General features: G+C 40.6%; 1 protein-coding gene across 1 annotated transcript in view; it reads right to left on the bottom strand.

The window, feature by feature from the left end:
- The window catches only part of LGR5 (leucine rich repeat containing G protein-coupled receptor 5), a 184130-nt gene that overhangs the window by 13605 nt on the left and 145532 nt on the right, over positions 1-24993 (bottom strand). The window contains exons 9-13 of the mRNA XM_007952455.2: positions 18235-18306; positions 18012-18080; positions 17799-17870; positions 10223-10288; positions 9191-9262 (exon numbers count right to left, since the gene is read on the bottom strand). Coding sequence (XP_007950646.1) covers positions 9191-9262; positions 10223-10288; positions 17799-17870; positions 18012-18080; positions 18235-18306 — 351 coding nt within the window. The remainder of the gene's footprint in view (positions 1-9190; positions 9263-10222; positions 10289-17798; positions 17871-18011; positions 18081-18234; positions 18307-24993) is intronic.

The raw sequence follows: 24993 nt of genomic DNA, 5'->3' as shown, positions 1-24993 counted from the left end.
ACTGCTAACCAGAAGGCTGGTGGTTCAAACCCACCAGCCACTCCTTGGAAGGAAGATGGGGCAATCTACTTCCGTAGTGATACTGCCTCGGCAACCCAAAGAGGGGTCGCTATGAGTTGGGGCCGACTCGACGGCACATAACAACAACAAGAACAACAACAATGTGTCAGAAACAAAATCCTGTGCTATCAAAGAAAAACCACAATTTATGAGCAAATAAAATTCACTTGCCCTCTCCCCTCAAATATAATTCATGTAAATAATATAGTAGGAATCAATATTTCTGCAAGAAATTTTATAATTTAGCAAGAATAAGAACTTTCAAATTTTAATAGAGTAACTATGAATTTATAATTTACATTTTTAAAATGCCCAACAAATAGATGATGCAAGTGGTTATTATGCTTGGCCACTAAATGAAAGATTGGAGGTTCAAGTCCACCTATGGTGCCTCAGAAGGAGAAAGGCCTGGCAATCTGCTTCCGAAAAAATCAGCCACTTAAACCCAATGGAGCACAGTTCTATTTTGATAAACATGAGGCCACCAAGAGTCAGAATCAACTGGACAGCAACTAGTTCAATATGCAGGTATTTGAATACATTTAAAGTGATCACAGTCAAAATCTCTAAAGCACAGATAAGTCATTTATTTATGATGTTGGGACCTTGAATTAACTTCGGTAAATGGTATTCACAGAACAGTCACATTCTCATTTGAAAGGGTTCCTAAATGGGGAAATTAGAAGACTTTTTATTTTGTCCCTTTCATGGGTCCCAGAACAGAAGAACATTCCAGCTAACAAAGGGAAGAGAAAAGACATGGGAGGGGTGGGAAAGCTAGCAGTGGTGGTGGGGCTTTGGGGAATAGAGCAAGGAAAGTATCTTCTATTGAGCTACTCATAAAATATGCATCCACTGAGGTGAACAAGTAGTACCATCAGTCAAAGAATCTTTGGTAGTTTTAGGTAAAACATGGGTCCCCTGGTGAGCTTCACACAGTGGAATATCTGTAATGTAGACCATGTCCTGTCATGGGGCATTAAAGCAATTTGACTGACTTTAAGTAAATATGAGAGAATTTATATATTCAACGGACTATAATTACTTTGCAATTCATGAGCCCACATACTGGAATCCTCCCAGCAGCCCCAGAGGAACAATTCTTCACTCTCCTGCCCTGTCCTGTGCCCAGGGACTGACCTTTCAGGTAGCATCTGCAGGACTCTGGCTGGTCTGTTAGATTCCCAGTGTAAGCCCCTTGAGAAAGAGTTCTCATAGTTTTCTCCCTTCCTATTTTGAGACCTTGGCTCTTGTGCCAGATGCACTCTTCTTGACCACTGCTCTAGAGGAAGGCTTTCCTCTCTGTGTCAGCTCTGGGGGAACATACTTGTCTTCTTTCAACATTGCTGTGCTCATTGTCCCTTGGAGAGTTCCATGTGTTTTGGCATCAGTCTTCCCCTGGGTCTAGGAGGTTCTCAGCCCAGAGACCCTGGGTCCAAAGGACATACTCTGTTCCCAGCTATTCTTTCTTAGTGGTACTGAGGTCATTCTGCTTGTTCTCTCTCCTTTTGTTTCTTGTGGTGATGCAGGCCACAACCCAAGGAAAACTCCCCTTACATTGGATCAGGGCTGTGACTGAGGAGGGCATTATATCCTACCCTAATCCTCTTACAACTGATTGGCTTATCATATCAGATCACATCAAGGGGGATGATTATATAATTATATAACCGTCAAACCATTGAGAAGCATGGGCTAGCTAAGTTGACATATATTTTGGGGGGACACATTCAATCCCTGACATTCTACCCTTTGCCCCTCCCCCCAAAATTCTTGTCCTTGCCATGTGCAAAACACTTTCACCCCATCCTATCATCCCAAAAATCTTAAATCAATTCCAAGTCCAAATTCCTTCCAGGGGTAAAATTCCTCTTCATCTGTGAACCTGTGAAATCTAGAATACAGGTTATCTGCTTCCAAAGTACAATGGTGAACAGGCACAGGGTAGATATTTCCATTACAAATAGGAGAAAATGGAGAGAAAGAAGGGATAATCAAGCAAATCCAAAACTTAGCAGAATAATTTATGTTAGCTCTCAAGGGAAAATAATCCCCTGTTCTCTGAGACCATCTTGGCAATGGCCCTGCCATCCAGAGTCTGGGTACTGGCCAGGCTCTCTGGTCTGGGTGGAGGCCCCTCAGCCCTGGGCTTCAGGTCCACCTCTTAGGCCCATTGGGACAGCAACTCTGCTCCCTTGGCTTTGGACAACCCCATTCTACTAGTCCAACTGAGTGACATCCCCACCTCCTTGCTCCTGGTAGGCCCTGTTCTTCTGTCTCATGGGCATGGCAGCCCAACACCCTCAGCTTTGAGCAACAGCTCTGGCTCCATCCTCTTGGCATTCATGCATGGGACTCCTCCACACGCTGGAACTGAGTAGATGAATATCAGTCTCTTTGAAACCTAGGAGGCCATGGGCAACCCTTTGAGACCCAGCAGACAATGATTCCACCCTTTGAGATCCCAGAGGTTGTGGCCCTATCCTTTCAGACTGAGGCAGCTCTGTTCTCTGTGCTCCTTGTCTTTTCAGCTTCTGCTTCCTGATTCCTTGGCCTCTCAGCTCCTTGGCCCCTCACACTTCTGGGCCAGCCAAGACTCTGCCCTACTTGGGCAAGTGTTACAAAGCTCTTAGTTCTACCAGTAAGTGCTCAAAGGCACCCTACTCCATCAAGAAACCTCAGCCTGAAGCTACTCAGCTTTCTCCCTCTGTGGGCTGGCAAGCCTAGCTCCATCAACAAATGCCCAGAGGCACCCTATTCTGCCAAGAAATTTCCTACCTGAAGGCACTCAGTTCACTTGCTCTATGAGGTGGCTCCTATGGCACCTGTTTCCTGGTTCTGCTGCTGTCATTTCTCTGCCGTTGCTTCTCACCATCTGTGTCATCTCTGATGTTACAACTCCCCTTGATGTCCATAATTCCACCAACAGTCTCTTCAAGCAATGTAGGCTTTTTATATTAGGCACTTTAAAACTCTTATAGCCTCTACCCATTACCCATCCAAAACCACTTCCACTTTTTAAGTATCTTTTAGAGAAGTACCCTACTCCTGGTACCAAATTCTGCCTTAGTTTTCTAGTGCTGCTATAATAGAAATACCATCAATGGAGGATTTAACAAATAAATTGATTCTCTTACAATCTAAAAGGCTGTTGTTGGTTGTTGTTACGTGTCATCAAGTCAGCTCTGATTCATAACCACCATATGCACAACAAAATGAAACACTGCCTGGTTCTAAGCCAGCCTCATGATCCTTGCTATACCTAAGCACACTGTTGCAGCCACAGTGTCAATCCATCTCATTGAGGGCCTTCCCCTTTTTCACCAACCCTCCACTTTACCAAGAATGATATCCTTCTTCAGGGAATGGTCCCCTCTGACAACATGACCAAAGTAGGTGAGACAAAATCTGGCCATTTTTGCTTCCAAGGAGCATTTTTGTTGTACTTCCTCTGGAATAGATTTGCTAGTTCTTCTGGTAGTCCATGGAATTTTTGGTATCCTTTGCCAACACTACAACTCAAAACCATCAACTCCTCTTCAGTCTTCCTTATTCATCGTTCAGCTTTCACAGGATCCAGGTAAGGGGAGGGAGACAACCCCCACCCAAAGGCAGGAAGGAGGGAAATCCAGGGCTGATGGTGGCAGGATCCAGGTAAGGGGAGGGTAGAGAGGTTTCAAACAGCTAAGGGAGACAAACTTGTCTGTCAGTTTGTCATACTTTCCAGGTTGCAACAAAGCTTCCAGACTGAGATAGACTGGGAAGAAGGAAGAGGCCATCCACTTCTCAAAGTATTGCCCAGAGAAAACCTTATGAATAGCAGAGAAACACTGTCTGGTACATTACTGCACAACTTTATGAATAGCCCGGAAACAGTGTCCAATACAGTGCCAGAAGACAAGCCCCTTAGGTCAGAAGACACTCAAAATATGACTGGGAAAGAGCTGTCTCATCAGAGTTGAAGCAACCTTAATGATATGGATAAAGTAAAGCTTTCAGGACCTCCATTTGCTGATATGGCATGACTCAAATTGAGGAGAAACAACTGCAAGCATCCATTAATAATTGGGACATGGCATGTACAAAGTATGAATTTAGGAAAATTGGAAGTCATCAAAAATGAAATGGAATGTGTAAAGATTGATATCCTAGGAATTAGTGAGCTGAAATGGACCAGTTTGGCCATTTTGAATCAGACAACCATATAATCTACTATGCTGGGAATGACAAATTGAAGAGGAATGGCATGGAATTCATCATCACAAAGGATGTTTCAAGATCTATCCTGAAGTACAATGCTGTCAGTGATAGGATAATATCCATATGCCTACAACGACAACCAGTTAATACTACTATTATTCAAATTTATGCACCAACCGCCAAAGCCAAGAAAAGGAAATTGGAGATTTTTACCAACTTCTGCAGTCTGAAATTAATCAAACATGCAATCAAGATGTGTTAATTATCACTGGTGACTGGAATGCAAAAGTGAGAAACAAAAAGAATCACTGGTAGTTGGCAAATTTGGCCTTGGTTACAGAAATAATGCTGTATATTGCATGATAGAATTTTGTAAGACTAATGACTTATTCCTTGCAAATACCTTTTTTCAACAACACAAATGGTGGCTATACATGTGAACTTCACTAGATGGACTACACAGGAATCAGATTGACTACATTGGTGGCAACAGGCGATGGAAAAGCTCAATATCTGCAGCCCAAACCAGGCCAGAATCTGATTGTGGAACAGACCATCAACTGCTCATATGCAAGTTCAACTTGAAGTTGAAGACAATTAAAGCAAGTCCACGAGAGCCAAAATATGACCTTGAATATATCCCTCCTGAATTTAGAGACTATTTAAAAGACAGATTTGATGCATTGAACACCAATGACCAAAAACCAGAGGACTTGTGGGATGACATCAAGAACATCATCCATGAAGAAAGCAAAAGGTCATTAATGAAATGTGCAAAGACCTAGAATTAGAAAACCAAAAGGGAAGAACATGCTCGGCATTTCTCAAGCTGAAAGAACTGAAGTAAAAATTCAAGCCTCAGGTTGCAATATTGAAAGATTCTACAGGCAAAATATTGAATGATGCAGGAAACATCAAAAGAAGATGGAGGGAATACACAGTCACTGTACCAAAAAGAAGTGGTTGATGTTCATCCATTTCAGGAGGTAGTATATGATCAAGAAGAAATGGTACTGAAGGAAAAAGTTGAAGCAGCATTGAAGGAACTGATGGAAAACAAGGCTCCAGGAATTGATGGAATACCCATTGAGATGTTTCAACAATGGCTGTCACACTGGAGGCACTCACTGGGCTATGCCAAGAGATATGGAAGGCAGCTACCTGGCCAACTGACTGGAAGAGATCTGTATTTGTACCCATTTCAAAGAAATATGATCCCACAGAATGTGGAAATCATCGAACAATATCATTAATATTGCATGCAAGTAAAATCTTACTGAAGATAATTCAAAAATGGTAGCAGCAGTATATTGACAGAGAGCTTCCAGAAATGCAAGCTGGATTCAGAAGAGGATGAGGAACACAGAATATCATTGCTGATGTCAGATGGATTTTGCCTCAAAGCGAAGAATACTAGAAACATGTTTACTTGCATTTTATTGACTATGCAAAAGCATTTGATTGTGTGAGTCATAACAAATTATGGGTAACATTGAGAAGAATGGAAAATCCAGGACACTTGCATGTACTCATGAGGAACTTGTACATAGACTAGGAGGCTGTCGTTTAAACAGAATAAGAGGATGCTACATGGTTTAAAGTCAAGAAGGGAGTGTGTCAGGGTTGTATCCTTTACCGTATGTATTCAGTCTGTATGCTGAGCAAATAATACGAGAAGCTGGTCTATATGAAGAAGAATGTGGCATCAGGATTGGGGGAAGACTCATTAATAACCTGAGATACGCTGACAACACAACTTTGTTTGCTGAAAGTGAGAATGACTTGAAGCATTTACTGATGAAGATTGAAGAACACAGTCTGCAGTATGTATTACATCTCAATATAAAGAAAATAAAAATCCTCACAACTAGAGCTGTAAGAAGTATTATGATAAATGGAGAAAAGAGTGAAGCTGTCAAACTCTTCATATTGCTTGGTTCTACAATCAATGCCAATGGAAGCAGCAGTCAGGACATGAGATGATGTGTAGCCCTGGGCAAATTGGCTGCAAAGGACCTCTTTCAAGTGCTGAGGAGCAAAGATGTCTCCTTGAGGACTAAGGTGTGCCTGACACAAGCCATGGTATTTTCAATTGCCTCATATGCATGTGAGAGCTGGACAATGAATAAGGAAGACTGAAGAAGAGTCGATGCTTTTGGGTTGTGGTGTTGGTGAAGAATGCTGAAAATATCACGGACTGCTAAAAGAACTAACAGATCTGTCCTGGAGGAAGTGCAGCCAGGATGCTCCTTGGAAGAGAGAATGGCCAGACTTCGTCTCACCTACTTTGATCATGTTGTCAGAAGAGACCATTCCCTGGAGAAGGATGTCATGCTTGGTAAGGTGGAGGGTCGACGAATGAGGGGAAGACCCTCAACGAGATGGATTGACACAGTGGCTGTGGTGATGGGCTCAAGTATAGCAAGGATTGTGGAGCTGGCATGGGAGTGGGCAGTGTCTCGTTCTGCTCTGCATAGAGTCACTATGAGTTGGAGATGACTTGATGGCACCTAACAACCATAAGCTTTCACATCCATATGAGGCTATTAAAAATACCATGGCTTGGGTTAGCTGAACCTTTGTCTTCAGAGAGATGTCTTTGCTCTTTAGCACTTTAAAAAGCTCTTTTGCAGTAGATTTGTCCAGTGCATTACATCGTCTGATTTCTTGACTGCTGCTTCCATTGGTGTTGATTGTAGAACCAACTAATATGAAATTTTTGACAACTTCAATTTTTTCTCCATTTATCATAATGCTGCTTATTGGTCCAGTTGTGAGGATTTTCATTTTCTTTATGTTGAGGTGTAATCCATACTGCAGACTGTAGTCTTTAATCTTCATCAGTAAGTTCAAGTCATCTTCACTTTCAGCAAGCAAGGTTGTATTGCCTGCATATCACAAGTTGTTAATGAGTTGTCCTCCAATTCTGATGTTGTGTTCTTCTTCATATAGTCCAGCTTCTCATATTATTTACTCAGCATACATATTGAATAAGTATGGTGAAAGGATACAACCATAACATACTCCCTTTCTGATTTTAAACCATGCACCTTGTTCTGTTTGAATGACAGCCTTCTGGTCTATGTACAGGTTCCTCATGAATACAATGAAATGTTCTAGAATTCCTATTCTTCTCAATGTTATCCATAATTTGTTATGATCCACACAGCCAAATACTTTTGCATAGTCGATAAAATACAAGTAAACATCTTTCTGATATTCTTTGCCTTGAGGCAAGATCCATCTGACATCAGCATTGACATCCCGTGTTCCACATCCTCTTCTGAATCCAACTTGCATTTCTGGAAGTTCTCTGTCAACATACAGCTGTAACCATTTTTGAATCATCTTCAGCAAGATTTTACTTGTGTGTGATATTAGTGATATGTTTTGATAATTTCCATGTTTAAGCGGTTAGAAGTCTAAATTCAGAGCAACAGCTCTAGGGGAAGAGTTTATCTCTGTCAGTTCCAGGAAATGTCTTTGTCTCCTTTAAACATCTGTGGGCCTGGCATCACTATTTCCCTGCGTCTAGGAAATTTTCAGTGCAGGGCCCCCTGGTCCAAAGGACATATTCCACTCCCAGCTCTCCTTTCACCTTGGTCTAGGAAGTATTCATCACAAGTTTCTATACATTAATCTCATCTAGATATTTAATGGTAAGTGGGAACATACAATACATTTCCTTTTTGTGTTTGATTTATTTCATTCAGCATGTTTTCAAGGATGTTTGTGCATGTTCTAGCATGTATAAAGACTTTATTTCTTTTTTATAAAAGCATGTACCACATTTTGTTTATTCATTCATCTGTTGATGGGCATTTAGGTTGTTTTCACCTTTTGGCTATTGCAAATAATGCTGCTATGAACATTAGTATGTATATCTGTGTTTCTGCTTTCAGTTTTTTTTTTTTTTTTTTAATCTATTCCTAGGAGTGGAATATCTTCTTAAGCATTTTGAGAAACATGTTGAAAAATTGCTTAATCATGAAAGAAAAGCAGGCAGGAAGAATTGTTTGGTTATTCTATTGTTGTACGCAAAATGATACCTGCCAATTTCAGGTGGAGACAGAACACATTCTGTAGGTGATTTAGTAGCTTGGCCTCTTTCTTCTTTGTCAAACTTTCCTGTCTGCTAACTGATGGAAAGCATAACTGTAAATTTACTACTTTGGAATTTATTCCTGGAAATTATCATGAGCAAAATACTTATCTTTTCATAGCAAATACATGCATGAAGGCTCAATAATATGATTATACAGTTGTGGTAGTTATGGTTGTATGTCAAGATGGCTGGGCCTGGTTGAGTGGCTGGGCAGCCGGATGTAATTATTCCCTATGGTGAGACTGATAATTAATTCTATGGTGGAATCTACTGCAGCAGCTGGGTAGTTACTTTAGGGTGTGGTCTGCTTCCAGTATATAAGAAGCAAATTTGAGGAAGGGCTCCAGCTTTTTGGCATGCTTGGGTCCTGCATGTAGCTGAGTCTTCATTCATCAGCCTGCCATGCTCTGTCAATGTTGGGATTTTTAATGGATTTGAATCAACAGCCTGCAATTGTGGTTTGGTAATATCAAGACTGTGCCTTTTCACTTGTCGACCCTGGGTTTGTCAGCCTCAGCACTGAGCAGCTGCCTGAATGAAGAGATGCCTCCAGCTGCAGTGGGTCAGGCGCAAGAGGCAGAGCTGAAGCCCAGGTTGAGGAACTTTCACTCAGCCCCTAGAGCCTGGCACTTTGAGCTCAGACTTCTAGCCTCCCAAACTGTAAGAGAATAAACTCCTGTTTGTTCAAGCCATCCTATTTGTGGTATATTCCTGTCAGAGTGGTACTAGGCAACCAAAACAACAGTCAAAAGAAAATATTAGGGGAAAGTCCAAAAGACATGGAAAGTGCTCAGTGTTGGGGAATGCACTTGAAGTGGTACTCACAGAATTCGGAGGCTAAGCAACTGCTGGAAAGAGTCAACTTTAATTTCATAGATTTCATTATGCCGGATGTCACTGAAATGAGAGGGTTCCAAATATTCATTTCTATGTTACTGGCTTCAAGGATTAAAGTCTTCAGAGAACTTTTAAAGAGGGACTACCTGCCCTCAATCAAAGGAACACATGGGCTATGACTATCAACTGACTGATTTTTAAAATTTTGTTATGTTTATAAAGCAACATTACAATTTACACACTTAGTGAGTATTGCTTCTCTTCCAAAGCAGTTAGTTCCCTTGGGAGGATATAAAACCATATTGCAAAGACACCATCATCACTCAAAATACTTCGAGGACTCCTTTCCTGGCTCTGCCTTCTAACCTTTCTTGGATTCTTTTAGAATCTTTAGGAGTGTCAATTTTTTTCCCCCCTTAATCGCTCAAAGACATTTGGAGAAAAATCAAGCATGAAAGAATGGATGATTAATACTGTTTTGATGAAAATCCAAGAAATGATTATAATGCAAGGAGGCTGATGTTTTGTGGAGGAGGCAATTTTAAGAGAGAAATTCCAAAATGTTTTGTGCATAATAGCATCTTAGAGATAAATATGTCACCTCCTCTAAAGGTGGCTATTATGAAACAAAGACACTAACATACAACTAAGCCCCCTGCCCCCCATATTCAAAAATAGACCACTCATTGGATAAGTAAGTTTGGTTGTACATGTAGAAGAAGAAAAATTCCAAAGCCCAAACAAATGTGATTCATTATTACACTAGGTTGGGGGTAGGGAGAAACAAATACATAATAAATGCTTTACTCTATTACAGTCAGTGTAATGCATGATAAAATAGTATCATCTATGTTTCCCAACTTTACAATCACCCTACATAGTCACACCTTGTGTGGGTAAATGGGAACGCATAAAATGTGTCCCCAGTGAACCATAAGGTAAGCAAAACAATGACACCTGTAAAATGGGAGTTTTGGCTCTTGGTTTTGCCAAGTGATTTAGAGACTCTTACAGACTTACATTTTTTGAAGTTTTTGGCAGACTGAAAAACTGGGTAAATCTTCTAGATGGTTGTAAGACAGATCTCTGAAAAACAGAAGATACAGAGGGAAAAATCTGTTATGTATTAATCATAGGGAAACATGCTTTGCTTTCCTTTTCTCTCTGAGATGACATATCTCCCAAAGGCAGCTTCTAAATATTTCCCCAGCACTGACATGGAACAGGTAGTTACAGGCATTATTGGATTAAGCAATAGATTCAAATGTTTACTGAAGTGTAACTGCTATACTTCTTTAATTGACTTAAATAATTTACTTAATGAATTTATTTATATTTTGTTAGTGGTGATCTACAACGTTCTAGCTATTATCTTACTGAAATGAGTACAAATTAAATTAAATAATGGTGCCTCTGTCTCTAAGAGCTGCTACATCTCTACAGCTAAGAGAAGTCATCTTTTCTAATCAACTAAAGAGTACCCAACAACAATTCAAAACATAGCACAAACTTTGAAATCAATCACTGTAAGGGGGGGAAAATCTAAGAAAGTCTTCAGCCAAAACTCAACAAATTACAGAATAGCAAAAACATATGGACATATTTATAGTATAATGTAACTAATCTAAAACAAGCTATGGTAATTTGCAGAAAGTTTAAAAAAAGAAAAACCAAACCCAAAATCAAACATACTGCTGTCGAGTTGATTCTGACTCATAGTGACCCATAGGGCAGAGTAGGACAGTCTCATAGGGTTTCTAAGGCTGTAAATCTTTATGGAAACAGACTGCCACATGTTTTTTTCATGGAGCAGTTGGTGCGTTTGAACTGTCAACCTTTCTGTTAACAGTGGAGCTCTTAACCATTGTGCCACCAAAGCTCCTTTAAAAAAAAAAAAAAAAGGAAGCTGGTAGATAAAGTAAGCTAGATATATATATAAAAAAGAAAAAAGTCTTGTCTCATGTTTGAAAAGTTATTGGCTAATCAGCTAACAAAGTTTCACACCTGATTCTAATACTTAAATTCAAATCACCACAATGCAACTGAAAAATCCATATTATTTTTTAAGAGGTTTTTAAATGGTTTTATTCTTGTAACTGATTTTATCCTGTATTTATTGAATACATAGAATTTACATAGGAAAAGAGTTAAAGGAGCTCTGGTTGGCGCAGTGCCTAAGGCATTTGGTTGCTAACCAGAAGGTTGGTGGTTCATACCCACCAACCACTATGCAGAAGGAAGATGTGGCAATCTAATTCCTTAAAGATTTATCACCCTAGAAACCCAATGAGGGTAGCTATGAGTTGAGGTACGACTCAGTGGCAGTGAGTTTGGTTTGTGGTTTAAAGCTAATGTACTACATATAAATGCTTCAAATAAATCTGTTTGAAAACATAAACTTATAGTTTATACTAGGGGGTTGAAAGACGAAAAACAAAATAAAACAAAGCAAAATCATACCTATACCTACACACACACACACACACACACACATGCCCCTAATAATAAGGTGTGTACTTTTGAGGCCGTGAGGTAAGCCAGCTCTGGGAGCAGCAGAAGGTGGAGGTCTTGTGTGCCTGGAGGCAGGCCCCAGTAAACCAGCCCTGGGAGCAGTGGAAGGCGGTTATTTGTGCCCCGGAGGCAGGCCGAGTAGGCAAGCAGGGCAAGGGAGACCAGGAAATGAGCAGAGCAGCCTGGAACAGCTATAGGAGACAGACTTGTCTGTCAATTTGTTGTACTGTGGCGGCTTGAGTGTTGCTGTGAGCCTGGAGGCTATGCCACCAGTGTTTTAAATGCCAACAGGGTTACCCATAGTGGACAGGTTTCAGTAGAGCTTCCAGACTAAGACAGACTCAGAAGAAGAAAGAGGCCATCCACTTCTCAAAGAATTGGCCAGTGAAAATCTTATGAATAGCAGTGAAACACTGTCTGATATATTACTGGAAAACTTTATCGATAGCCCTGAAACATTGTGCGATATAGCGGTGGAAGAGGAACCCCTCAGGTTGGAAGGCATTCAAAATACCACTGAAAAAGAGCTGCCTCCTCAGAGTAGAGCCAACCTTAATGATGTGGATAGAGTAAAGCTTTTGGGACCCTCATTTCCTGATGTGGCATGTCTCAAGATGAGAAGAAACAGTTGCAAACATCCATTAATAATTGGAACATGAAATGTACGAAGTGTGAATCTAGGGAAATTGGAAGTTGTCAGAAATGAAATGGAATGCATAAAGACTGATGTCCTAGGCATTAGTGAGCTGAGATGAACTGGTTTTGGCCATTTTGAATCAGACAATCATATGATCTACTATGCCAGGAATGACAAATTCAAGAAGAATGGCATGTCATTCATCATCACAAAGAATGTATCAAGAGTTATCCTGAAGTGCAATGTTGTCACTGATAGGATAATATCTGTATGCCTATGAGAAAGACCAGTGATACTACTACTATTCAAATTTATGCACCAACCACCAAAGCCAAAGATGAGGAAATTGAAGATTTTTACCAACTTCTGCAGTCTGAAATTGACCAGACATGCAATCAAGATGTGTTAATTATCACTGGTGATTGGAATGCTATTCTGGTTACCTAGTGCAGCTCTGACAAGAATATACCACAAATGGGATGATCTAAGCAAACAGGAGTTTATTCTTACAATTTGGAGGCTCTAAGTCCAAGTTCAAAGTGCCAAGCTCTAGTGGCTGGGTGAAAGCCTTTCAGCCTTGGGCTTCAGCTCTGCCTCCAGCTCCCGACCCACTGAAGCCAGAGGCTTTTCTTCACTCAGACAGCTGCTGGCTGCTGAGGCTGACAAGCCCAAGATAGACAAGTAAAAAGGCACAGTCCTGATGTTACCAAACCACACAGCAGACCATTAATTCAAGTCCATTGTAACTCCTCAGGTTGGCAGAGCATGGCAGGCTGTTGAACAATGACATGGCTACACATAGGGTCCAAGTGTATCATAAACTAGAGACTATCCCCAAGGCTTCTCCTTAAATACAGGAAGCAGACCATATCCCAAAGGCAGCTACTCAGCTGCTTGTGGTAGATCCCACCACGGAGTTGATTGCTAGTCTCATCATGGGGAATAATTATCACCAGCTGTCCAGCTACTCAACCAGGCCCAGCCGAGTTGACATACAAATGTAACTACCACAAATGCAAAATTTGGAAACAATGGAAGGATAGATAGGATAAAAGAGCTGAACAGAAGATTTCAAAGAGCAGCTTGAGAAGACAAAGTCAATTATTATAATGAAATATGCAAAGACCTGGAGTTAGAAAACCAAAAGGGAAAAACATGCTCAGCATTTCTCAAGCTGAAAAAACTGAGGAAAAAACTTAAGCCTCGAATTGCAATATTGAAAGAGTCAATGGGCAATGCATTATGTAGGAAAACATCAAAAGAAGATGGAAGGAATACACAGAATCACTATACCAAAATAATCAGTAGATGCTCATCCATTTCAAGAGGTAGGAGGTGGCATATGATCAAGAACCAGTGGTATTGAAGAAATTGAAATCGCACTAAAGGAATTGGCAAAATAAATAAATAAATAAATAAAAATAAGGCTCTGGGAATTGACGGAATACCCATTGAGATGTTTCAACAAATGGATGCTGTGCTTGAGGCACTCACTTGCCTATGCCAAGAGATTTGGAAGACAGCTACCTGGCCAACTGGAAGAAATTCATATTTGTACCTTTTCCAAATAAAGGTGATCCCACAGAATATGGAACTTATTGAACAATATCATTGATATCACATGCAAGTAAAATCTTACTGAAGATAATTCAAAAACAGTTGCAGCAGAATATTGACAGAGAACTTCCAGAAATGCAAGCTAGATTCAGAAGGGGAAGTGGAGCGAGGGATATCATAGCTGATATCAGATGGATCTTGGCTGAAAGCAAAGAATACCAGAAAGGTGTTTGCTTGTATTTTATTGACTAAGCAAAGGCATTCAATTGTGTGGATCATAACAAATTGTGGATAACACTGAGAAGAATGGTGATTCCAGAGCACTTAACTGTACTCATGAGGAACCTGTACATAGACCAAGAGGCTGTTGTTAAAACAGAACAAAACGATACTGCATGGTTTAAAATCAGAAAGGGAGTGTGTCATGGTTGTATCCTTTCACCACACTCACTCAATCTGTATGCTGAGCAAATAATCTGAGAAGCTGGACTATATGAAGAAGAATGTGGCATTACGATTACAGGAAATCTCATTAACCTGAGATATGTAGACGATACAATTTTGCTTGCTGAAAGTGAGGATGACTGGGAGCACTTACTGATGAAGATTAAAGACTTCAGTCTGCAGTATGGATTACACCTCAATATAAAGAAAACAAAAATCCTTACAACAGGACCAATAAGCAGCATCACAATGCATGGAGAAAAGATTGAAGTTGTCAAAGACTTCATATTGCTTGGTTCAACAATCAATGCCAATGGAAGCAGCAGGCAGGAAATCAAAAGATATATTGCACTGGGAAAATATGTTACGAAGACCTCTTTCAAGTGCTCAAGAGCAAAGATATCTCCTTGAAGATGAAGGTGCACCTAACCCAAGTCATGGTATTTCCAGTCATCTCATATGTATGTGTTGTTGTTATGTGCCCTTGAATCGGACCTGATTCACAGCGACCCCTCCTTGGGTTTCCAAGGCAATATCACTACAGAATTAGATTGCCCCATCTTCCTTCCAAGGAGTGGCTGGTGGGTTTGAACTGCCAGACTTCTGGTTAGCAGTCAAGTACCTTAGGCACCATGCTACCAGAGCTCCTATATGCATGTGAGAGCTGGACAATGAATAAGAAAGACAGAGAAGAGTTGATGTTTTTGAGTTGTGGTGTTGGCGAAGAATGCTGAAAGTACCATGGACTGGTAAAAGAACTAACAAATCTGTCCTGGAAGAAGTGCAGCCAGAATGCTCCTTGGAAGTGAGAATGACCAGACTTTGATCATGTTGTCAGATGGAACCATTATCTGGAGAAGGATGTCATGCTTGGTAAAGTGGAGGGTCAACAAAAGAGGGGAAGGCCCTCAACAAGATGGACTGACATGGTGGCTGCAGTGATGGGCTCAGGTATAGTAGGGATCATAAGGCTGGCACAGGACTGGGCAGTGTTTCGTTCTGTTGTCCATAATGTTGCTGTGAGTTGGAGATGATTCGATGGCACATAACAACAACAATAACAGCTTTTGAAAAGTAGTGAATATAATAAAAGACATTATCAAAGTTGATAATTTCTCTCACTATGTTCACAGGCTGCAAGGGGACAAATTACTCCCCATGTACCTCTTAGTATAAAGCTCATTGCTATCAAGTTGATTGTGACTCATGGAGACCCTACAGGACAGAGTAGAACTGCCCTACAGGGTTTCCAATGCTGTAAGCAGAATAATTTGAGGAAAGAATAATGGGGTGAAGGAAATCAGAAAAATGATAAGCATTAACATTGACTGAGATGAGTCCAAAGTGCTGTTTGAAGTGTTTGACATATATTTCTTTTAATCCTCAGGATGATCCTCTGAAGGAAGTGGCCACATCTCTGTTTTATGGAGAAACTGAGCCCCAGAAGGGATAAAAAATTTCCTCAAAATATTGTGCTGTTACACAGTGGAAACTGGATTTGAACCTGGAGACAAGCTCCCTTTGCTCTGAACTATTTTGCCAGTCTGCCTCCACTTAGGCAGCTCTGGACCTTGGTGGTTTTCTGTTCACTGGGTTACCTGGTGGAGAAAAATGTAATTTAAATCCTGACTCTCTACTTACTAGTTACAGTATTTGAAATCCTATTCATGCTACTGAGTCAGTTTCCTCAAAAAATAGGGATGGATACTAATACTTATTCTAGATGTGGTAGATGGAATTCTAAGATGGCCCTAAAGATTTCCATCACCTAGTATATACACACTTCTCACTTATTCAGTGAAAATTACTGTAGATGAATTTGGACTCTGCTACTTTCTTACAGCGTAACTTTGACAAGTGGACCTAACTTCCCTAATTTTCAGTTTTCTTACCTGTATCTCTGCTTCATAAGGTGAAGTGGGGTAAAGAACAGGAAATTTGCTCTATGTCCCCCATTGCTCCCCATGGGCTCCCCCAAGGCTGCCATGCAGTGTTATTGCATCTTCACCTCACTGAGCTTCTGAAGTCTGATTATGAATGGGTAAGGCAAAATGGTTGTGGACGACATTCCCATTCTTCCATCCAGTATTTATGGTATTGCTAGTTTGGATACTAGGTAAATCTTGTAGTGGAAATACAAGCATTCAACTGCCACAGGTCTCTACAGGTGAGGACAGAGCCATCCAAGACACTGTTCATTGCTGTTGTTAGCTGCCATTGAGTCGGCTCTTAGCCATTGATGACCCCATGCACAACAGAATGAAATGTTACCCAGTGCTGTACCATCCCCACGATCAGTGGCAAATTGGACTGTTGTGATCCATAGGGTTTTCACTGGCTGATTTTCTAAGTGAATTTCAGGCTTTTCTTCCTAGTCTACCTTAGTCTGGAACCTGTTCAGTATTATAATCACACAAAAGCCTCCAATGACAGGTGAATGGTGGCTGTGCATGGTGTACATTGGCTGGGGATTGAACCTGGTTTTCCCCATGAGGCAAAAAAGAAAAAAAAAAAAAAATCAAAACACAAAATCACTGCATCAGATTGATTCCTACTCATAGTGACCCCCATGGGGTCTTTATGGAAGTAGATTGCCATATCTTCCTTCTGTGGAGCTGCTGGTGAGTTTGAACCACAAACCTTCTGGTTAGCAGTCAAATGCCTTGGGCACTGCATCACCAGCGCTCCTTCAGCAAAAACCAAATGCACTGCCGTGGAGTCAGTCCCCACTCATAGCAACCCCTCCCTGGGTTTCCGAGGCAGTATCTCTATGGAAATAGATTGCCCAGTCTTCCTTCTGAGGAGTGAGGAAGGTGAAAATTCTACCATTGAACCACCTCTATGGCAAGACACTAAGGATCCTAAATGTCAGGTCAGGGCAAGGCTCTTCCAATCCTGTAAAGTACTTTTAGCAAAATATGGGAAAGGCAGGAAAAAAAGGCCAAGTCAATAGAAATAACATATGCAAGCTGTTTAACCATTAGATGAAATACTAGAACACAGCACCCACAACTATGCTGGAAGAATGTTTGGTTGTCTTTATCACGGTTTGAATGAGTTTGATAACTTAATTTTTTATTTTGGCATCCATATTGGGTTGTTGATCCATTATGTTATTTTGTTCTGCTATGCAAAGCCTTTAGTGTGAGAAATGAAGTTATTTTGGCTTGTTCATGTCCATTTTCTGAAAGGAAACATGTGCCAGTTAAAACACTAATGGGAGACTGTTTGGGACTAGGAAACAAAGGGTGTACATGCCATGGTTACCAAGATCATGTCAGAGAACCACTTCCCTGACCCAAAGGGGAAAAGGAGGCTTGACCTCCTGGAGACCTGTAAGGAAAGAACTTTCTCCTTTTCTAAAGGATTACTGAAATAATGCCTGCCATTTCACCCTTAAATGGAAGTTGCCTGTTTATACAACATTATTGTCTCACTGATACACACAGCAGTTGGAGATTAGGTAACTGATTGCAGACAGTTTTGGGAAGTGATGAGATCTGTGCTCCAGTTAAAGTCCTGTTGAAACACAAAACAGACGTGATTCTTTTAGTCTAGTATCACACAGTGACATATTTTGATTCACTGATGTTAAGACTGGGCAGGTTGTAAGGGAAGCATGCATTCTGGGAAAAGACAAGAGCCCACTCAAGTACTTACAGACTCTCCAGACTGGCAGTTCCAGTCAGATCAGGAAATTCAGTTATCTGTGAGGCACCATTCAAAGTCCTAGCCAAAAGAGTACATGAGAATTATTGGGAGATGATTCTAGAAAGCATAATTTTTACAGTCATTTTCAAAACACTTCAACCTATACTATTCACTGGGTCTCTACAACAACCCTGAAAGAGGAAATGGATCTGAAAGAGAAATAGAAACTTACAATGTTCTTAGTTCAGGTAAATGTTGAAAAGCTGATCTTCCAACAAGCTGGATGGGGTTGTCATAGAAATGTCTGAAAAAAATTAAACCACCAATGTCTTAGTATAAAACTTGAATGGCAAATGAATACCTGTTCAAAATTTCAGCATTTACATTAAATGTCATAATTATATTATGTCATTTTGATTATATTATATAACATTCCTGATTACTTGTTTCAGGCAAACCTGAAAAGTATTTTGATTTCCATTATGAGACATTTTTTTGTTTTTGTTTTTGAAAAAAGAAATCATCCTGTTTTAAACTGAAAATTTCTGCAAGGCAGATGTCAATGATAGGAGAAATGCAAGTGAACTGACTGCAGTTATACTTAACTACCTCTACCTGCAACATATGTGGGCTGAAAGGTAATTAAGTGGTGGCTATCATCTAATAAATTAAAGAAAGATGAAGTTCTATATGAAAAGTTATATCCACTGGTCAACTCTTATCACAACATACCCATGAGGCTCTTCAAATTATTTGAGAAGAAAATTAATATTTTGTAACATTACAATTTTCTTGCATTAATTATTGTTCTAAAAGGTGGGGTGTTATTAGATCATGAAAATATTTTTGTTTTACAGATGTTTTCAATGTAATGGTATTTGAACTTGGTTAACAGAGTCCAACACATAGTTCTTAAATGAAATGGCCTTCTACTTTAAGTTTAACAAATATTTATTGGTATGCAATGTGTTCAAAGTATGAGGGCAAGTATTGCAGGCATTTATAGACTGATGCATTCAAGAAGCTGTCACTGATTACCTATTATGTGCCTGGCATTATGCTAGATGGTGGGCATGTGAAGGGGAATGATAAAATGGCCCTATCTTAAAGAGACTTGGAATCAGTTGGGATAAAACAAATAAACAAAATAACAGCATATCACTTTCATTTATATGGTGCAATTGATTGACACAACAACTTTATAAGATCCATAGGGTAGATACTATTTTCCTTATGCCTGGAGAGAGAAATTGAGCCTCAGGTACATTAATTAACCTTGGTAAGTCCAATATCTCCCAGAGCCTTGATTTCCTAATTTGTTAAACTGAGATAATAGTATTTATTTGTAGAGTTTGTGTAAGAATTAAAAGAGCTAACAAATATGTAGCATCTAGCATAGTGCCTAGATACAGTTGTCACCCAACAAACCTAAGTCCCCTCCTATACTCCAACCTTCTGATATCTTCTTTTCCCTTGAATATAAACCTTATGATTAAAAAATGGAATTTTCCTAATATTATTACACAATCCCATATCTACCCTGTATGCTTGGATATGTATAATTGTGTTCATATACATGTACATATGTGTGTACACTGGCCAGATATGAATGCACATGTTTGTGTACATAAGTCAGAAGTACCACAAATACAAACAAGGAGTTATGAGTTTCTGGGAGGGAGCTTTCTCCTATGTTAGGGGGAAATCAATAGAAATTTCATGGAAATAGAATTGAAAATGGGCCCTGGAGATAGAATTTCCACAAATATGAGAAGATGAAAGAGTAGGAGCAAAGAGAAAAAGGAAAGAGTTTTGTTCTATGAATATAGCTTGGTTTACAACACAGGGAAGAGTCTTTGGGTGGGGCAAATCGTTAAGTGTTCCCCTAGTAGCTGCAAGGTTGGCAGTTCAAACCTACCCAGAGGCACCTTGGAGGAGAGGCCTGGCCATCTACTTCGGAAAGATCACAGTTTTGAAAACGCTGGAGTGGCTCTGCTCTGGACATATGGGGTCATATGGAGGTCACCACTGAGTCTAGGCCAAGGAACAATACCAAAAACAACCACAACAATGACAAAAAAAAACCCAAAAAACCCAAACCCACTGCTGTTGAGCCGATTCTGTAGGGCAGAGTGGGATTGCCCTATAGATGGTTTCCAAGGCTGTAATCTCTGCCTGCTACACCTTTCTCCCATGAAGAAGCTGGTGGGTTCAAACTTTTGGATAACAGCTGAACACTTTAACCACTGCACCACCCAGGTTCCTTCGACAACAGTTCAGGAGAGATTTCGGGGAACTGGGAAGGACCATGAACTGGGAGGGCTGTGAATGTCAGGGTAAGAAATTTTCATTAAATGTAAACAGACAACCCTGTGTCTGTCAGTTTCACAGGGGAATGACAAGATGGATGCTTCTAGAGACCTCTCCCTAGAAGCACAGCATCCATCTTGTCGACTCGCATAAAACAACAAGTAATGGTGGCAGTGGGGATGAAAGAGGGATGGGAAGACAAGGTAGGGACTACAGAGGTAGAAATGAGGACTGGGTAGCCAATGGGCTGCACTCACAGAAATGGGGAGTCAGGAGGGGTGGGGTGCGGTGGGGGTGGCAGTGGCAGGAAATGGAAACAGATGTGGGAGCTGGGAGAGAAGAGCTTCACAGAGAAAGTGGTCAACACCATCAAATACTGGATCAAATACTGGATGTTGTTGTTGTTATGTGCCATCAAGTTGGACCCAAGTCATAGCAACCCCTACTTGGGTTTCTGAGGCGGTATCACTAAGGAAGGAGCTCTGGTAGCATAGTGCCTAAGGCACTTGACTGCTAACCAGAAGGCTGGTGGTTCAAACCCCCAGCCACTTCTTGGAAGGAAGGTTGGGCAATCTACTTCCGTAGTGATACGGCCTTGGAAACCCAAGGAGTGGGTCGCTATGAAACTCGACGGCATAGAACAACAACAACACTATGGAAGTAGATTGCCCAACCTTCCTTCCAAGAAGTGGCTGGGGGGTTTGAACCCTCAGCCTTCTGGTTAGCAGTCAAGTGCCTTAGGCACTACGCTACCAGAGCTCCCTTCAAATGCTGGATAGAAGTTCTAATAAACATAGGGTTTTTAATTCTCCTCTGGGGGTATTAGCATATCCAAAGAGTGATTAAAAACCAGTCCTGGGGCTGCAAGGAAAAAGAAGCAAAGGCAATGCAATTTACCAACCTTTTACTATGTAAATACTCTCTAACAAGGATGCATGTTTACTGGTCAATGGACTTCAAAACCCTCAGTTTGCCAACATACTGCCAGGACATTTCATAAATAATGAGTGGTACTGTCTCCAGTTGTCAGGGCTAATTGGGACTCCAGCTCATTTGTGACAACTGTCACATGATTCCAAAAGGCCTTTTAACCAAGTTGACAGACAAACAACTGCCAAGAAGTACCCCCAGAGTCATGTTCAACATTGTCCTTACTCTTGTTCTCTGTATCTGGGATTCCTCACCATTGACCCCAGGCCAATGCTATGCCCAAAGCTGCCTCTGACATGTGTCTCTTAATTAAGAGCCAGACAAAATATTTATATATTTCCACTGTCTTATAGCTACACAAAGGAGCTCTGGTGGTGTAGTGGTTAAGGCGTTTGGCTGCTAACCAGAAAGTCTGTGATTTGACCCTGCCACTGCTCCGCAGAAGAAAGATGAGGTGATCTGCTTTTGTAAAGATTTTTAGCCTTGACAACCCAATGAGATGGAGGGTCACTATGAGTTGTAATTGACTGGATGGCAGTGAGTTTAATATCAACATAAAGGGCTCTAGTGGCATAGTGGTTAAAGCATTCTGGTGCTAAGAAAAAGTAGGGGTTTCAAATCCACCAGCTGCTCCACAGTAGAAAGATGAGGCCGTCTGTTTCCATAAAGATTTATAGCTTGGAAATTCTATGGGGCAGTCCTACCCTGTTATATAGGGTCATTATGAGTTGGAATCGACTCAATGGCAGTGAGTTTGGTTTTTGGGTATATCTGCATATAATCAATCTTCTGTCTGTGCTAAATGTGAAACAGAATTAACCATAATTTGTAACTGCAGACTGTTTTATGCTTTCATTGGCATATAAATTTTCACATACATCTTTCTAGAACATATGCAACTTTCTAGAATTACATTGTATTTTGCATAAATGTGAAAGGAGCTCTGGTGGTGTAGTAGTTAAGGCATTTGGCTGCTAACCAAAAGGTTGGTGGTTGGAACCCAACAAATAATCCATGGAAGGAAGATGAGGCAATCTGCTTCTGTAAAGATTTACAGCCTTGGAAACCCAGTGGGGGTCACTATGAGTTGGAATTGACTTGATAGCAGGGAGGTTTTTTTTTTTTTTTTGGTTTTGTATAAATGCAACTCAATGCCTGAGTTTGATATTAACAGATAGAGACTTAGCATAAAATAGAATTCCACTCCATCTCCTCAATTTAGACTGGAGTCTACATCTGAAAAGGACCCTTGTTTGTATATAATAAATTATAGTTTTAGTATACTTGAGGGGAAAGTGGGGGAAAGGAGAGAAAAGCCAGGGGAACCAGGACAGAGTGAGGCAGCAGTGGCAGGGATCCAGGTAAGGAGAGGGACCCAGTTCCCCCATCCCAGGTGATGGAAAAGCGGGGGAAAGGAGAGAAAAGCCAGGGGGACCAGGACAGAGCGAGGCAGCAGTGGCATGGACCTGGTAAGGGGAGGGACCCAGGCCCTACCCCCAAGTGGTAGGAAAGTGGCAGGAAAGAGGAGGGTGGAGAGGTTTCAAATAGCTAAGGGACACAAACTTGTCTGTTGGTTTGTCCTACTGTGGTGGCATGTTGCTGTGAGGCTTGAAGCTGTGCCACTGGTGTTTCAAATGTCAGCGGGGTTGCACATGGTGCACAGGTTTCACCACAGCTTGCAGACTGAGATAGACCAGGAAGAAGGAAGAGGCCATCCACTTCTCAAAGAATTAGCTAGGGAAAACCTTATGAATAGCAGAGAAACAATGTCGGATACATTATTGGACAACTTTGTGAATAGCCTGGAAACATTGCCTGATACAATGCAGGAGGACAAGCCCCTTAGGTTGAAAGGCTCTCAAAAAATGACTGAGAGAGAGCTGTTTCATCAGAGTAGTACCAACCTTAATGATACTGATAAAGTAAAGCTTTCAAGACCTCCATTTGTTGATGTGGCACAACTCAAACTGAGGAGAAATAGCTGCAAACACTCATTAATAATCAGAACATGGAATGTACGAAGTATGAATCTAGGAAAATTGGAAGTTGTCAAAAGTGAAATGGAACTCATAAAGATTGATATCATAGGCATTAGTGAGCTGAAATGGACTGGTTTTGAATCAGACAACCATATGATCTACTATTTGACTCACAATTTGAAGAGGAATGGCATGGCATTTATCTTCACACAGAATGTTTCAAGATCTGTCCTGAAGTACAGTGCTGTCAGTGATAGGGTAATATCCATACGTCTACAAGGAAGACTTGTTAATACGACTGTTATTCAAATTTATGCACCAACCACCAAAGCCAAAGATGAGGAAATTGAAGACTTTTATCAGCTTCTGCAGTCTGAAATTGACCCAACATGCCATCAAGATGTGTTAATTATCACTGGTGACTGGAATACAAAAGTTGGACACAAAGAAGAATCACCAGTAGTTGGAAAATTTGGCCTTCGTGACAGAAATAATACTGGAGATCTCATGATAGAATTTTGCAAGACCAATGACTTATTCATTGCCAATACCTTTTTTCAACAACACAAACAGTGGCTATACATGTGAACTTCGCCAGATGGAATACACAGGAATCAGATTGACTACATCTGTGGCAAGAGGTGAGGGAAAAGCTCAATATCTTCAGCCAAAACCAGGCCAGGTACTGATTGTGGAATGGACCATCAACTGTTTATATGCAAGTTCAACTTGAAGACAATTAAAACAAGGCCACAAGAGCCAAAATATGATCGTGAATATATCCCTCCTGAATTTAGAGATCATCTAAAGAATAGATTTGATGCACTGAACAATAATGACTGAAAACCAGAAGACCTGTGGGATGACACTGAGAACATCATCTGTGAAGAGAGCAAACAGTCATTAAAAAGATGAGAAAAGAAGAAAAGACCAAAATGGATGACAGAAGAGACTCTGAAACTTGCCCTGGAGTAGAGAGTAGCCAAAGCAATGGAAGAAATGACAAGATAAAAGAGCTGAAGAGAAGATTTCAAAGAGCAGCTTGAGCAGACAAAGCCAATTACTATGATGAAATGTGCAAAGACTTGAAGTTAGAAAACCAAAAGGGAAGAACACGCTTGGCATTTCTCATGCTGAAAGAACTGAGGAAAAATTTAAGCCTCGAGTTGCAATATTGAAAGATTCTATGGGCAAAATATTGGATGATGCAGGAAGCATCAAAAGAAGATGGAGGGAATACACAGTCACTGTACCAAAAAGAACAGGTAGATCTTCATTCATTTCAGGAGGTGGCATATGATCAAGAATCAATGGCACTGAAGGAAGAAGTCAGAGCTGCACTGAAGGAAATGGTGCAGAACAAGGCTCCAGGAATTGACAGAATACCCATTGAGATGTTTCAACAAACGGATGCCTTACTGGAGGCACTCATTCTGTTATGCCAAGAGATTTGGAAGACAGCTACCTGGCCAACTGACTGGAAGAGATCCCTATTTGTACTCATTCCAAAGAAAGGTGATCCCACAGAATGTGGAAATTATCAAACAATATCATTAATATCACACACAAGTAAAATCTTACTGAAGATAATTCAAAAATGATTGCAGCGGTATATTGACAGAGAACTTCCAGAGGTGCAGGTTGAATTCAGAAGAGGATGTAGAACAAGGGATATCATTGCTGATGACAGATGAATCTTGGCTGAAAGCAAAGAATACCAGAAAGATGTTTACTTGTGTTTTATTGACTATGCAAAGGCACTTGATTGTGTG

This window comes from Orycteropus afer, unplaced genomic scaffold, assembly GCF_000298275.1.
Source record: "Orycteropus afer afer isolate SDZICR_OR568_19922 unplaced genomic scaffold, OryAfe1.0 scaffold00339, whole genome shotgun sequence".
Lineage (NCBI taxonomy): Eukaryota > Metazoa > Chordata > Mammalia > Tubulidentata > Orycteropodidae > Orycteropus > Orycteropus afer.
This window is presented reverse-complemented; position numbering and strand designations above follow the sequence as displayed.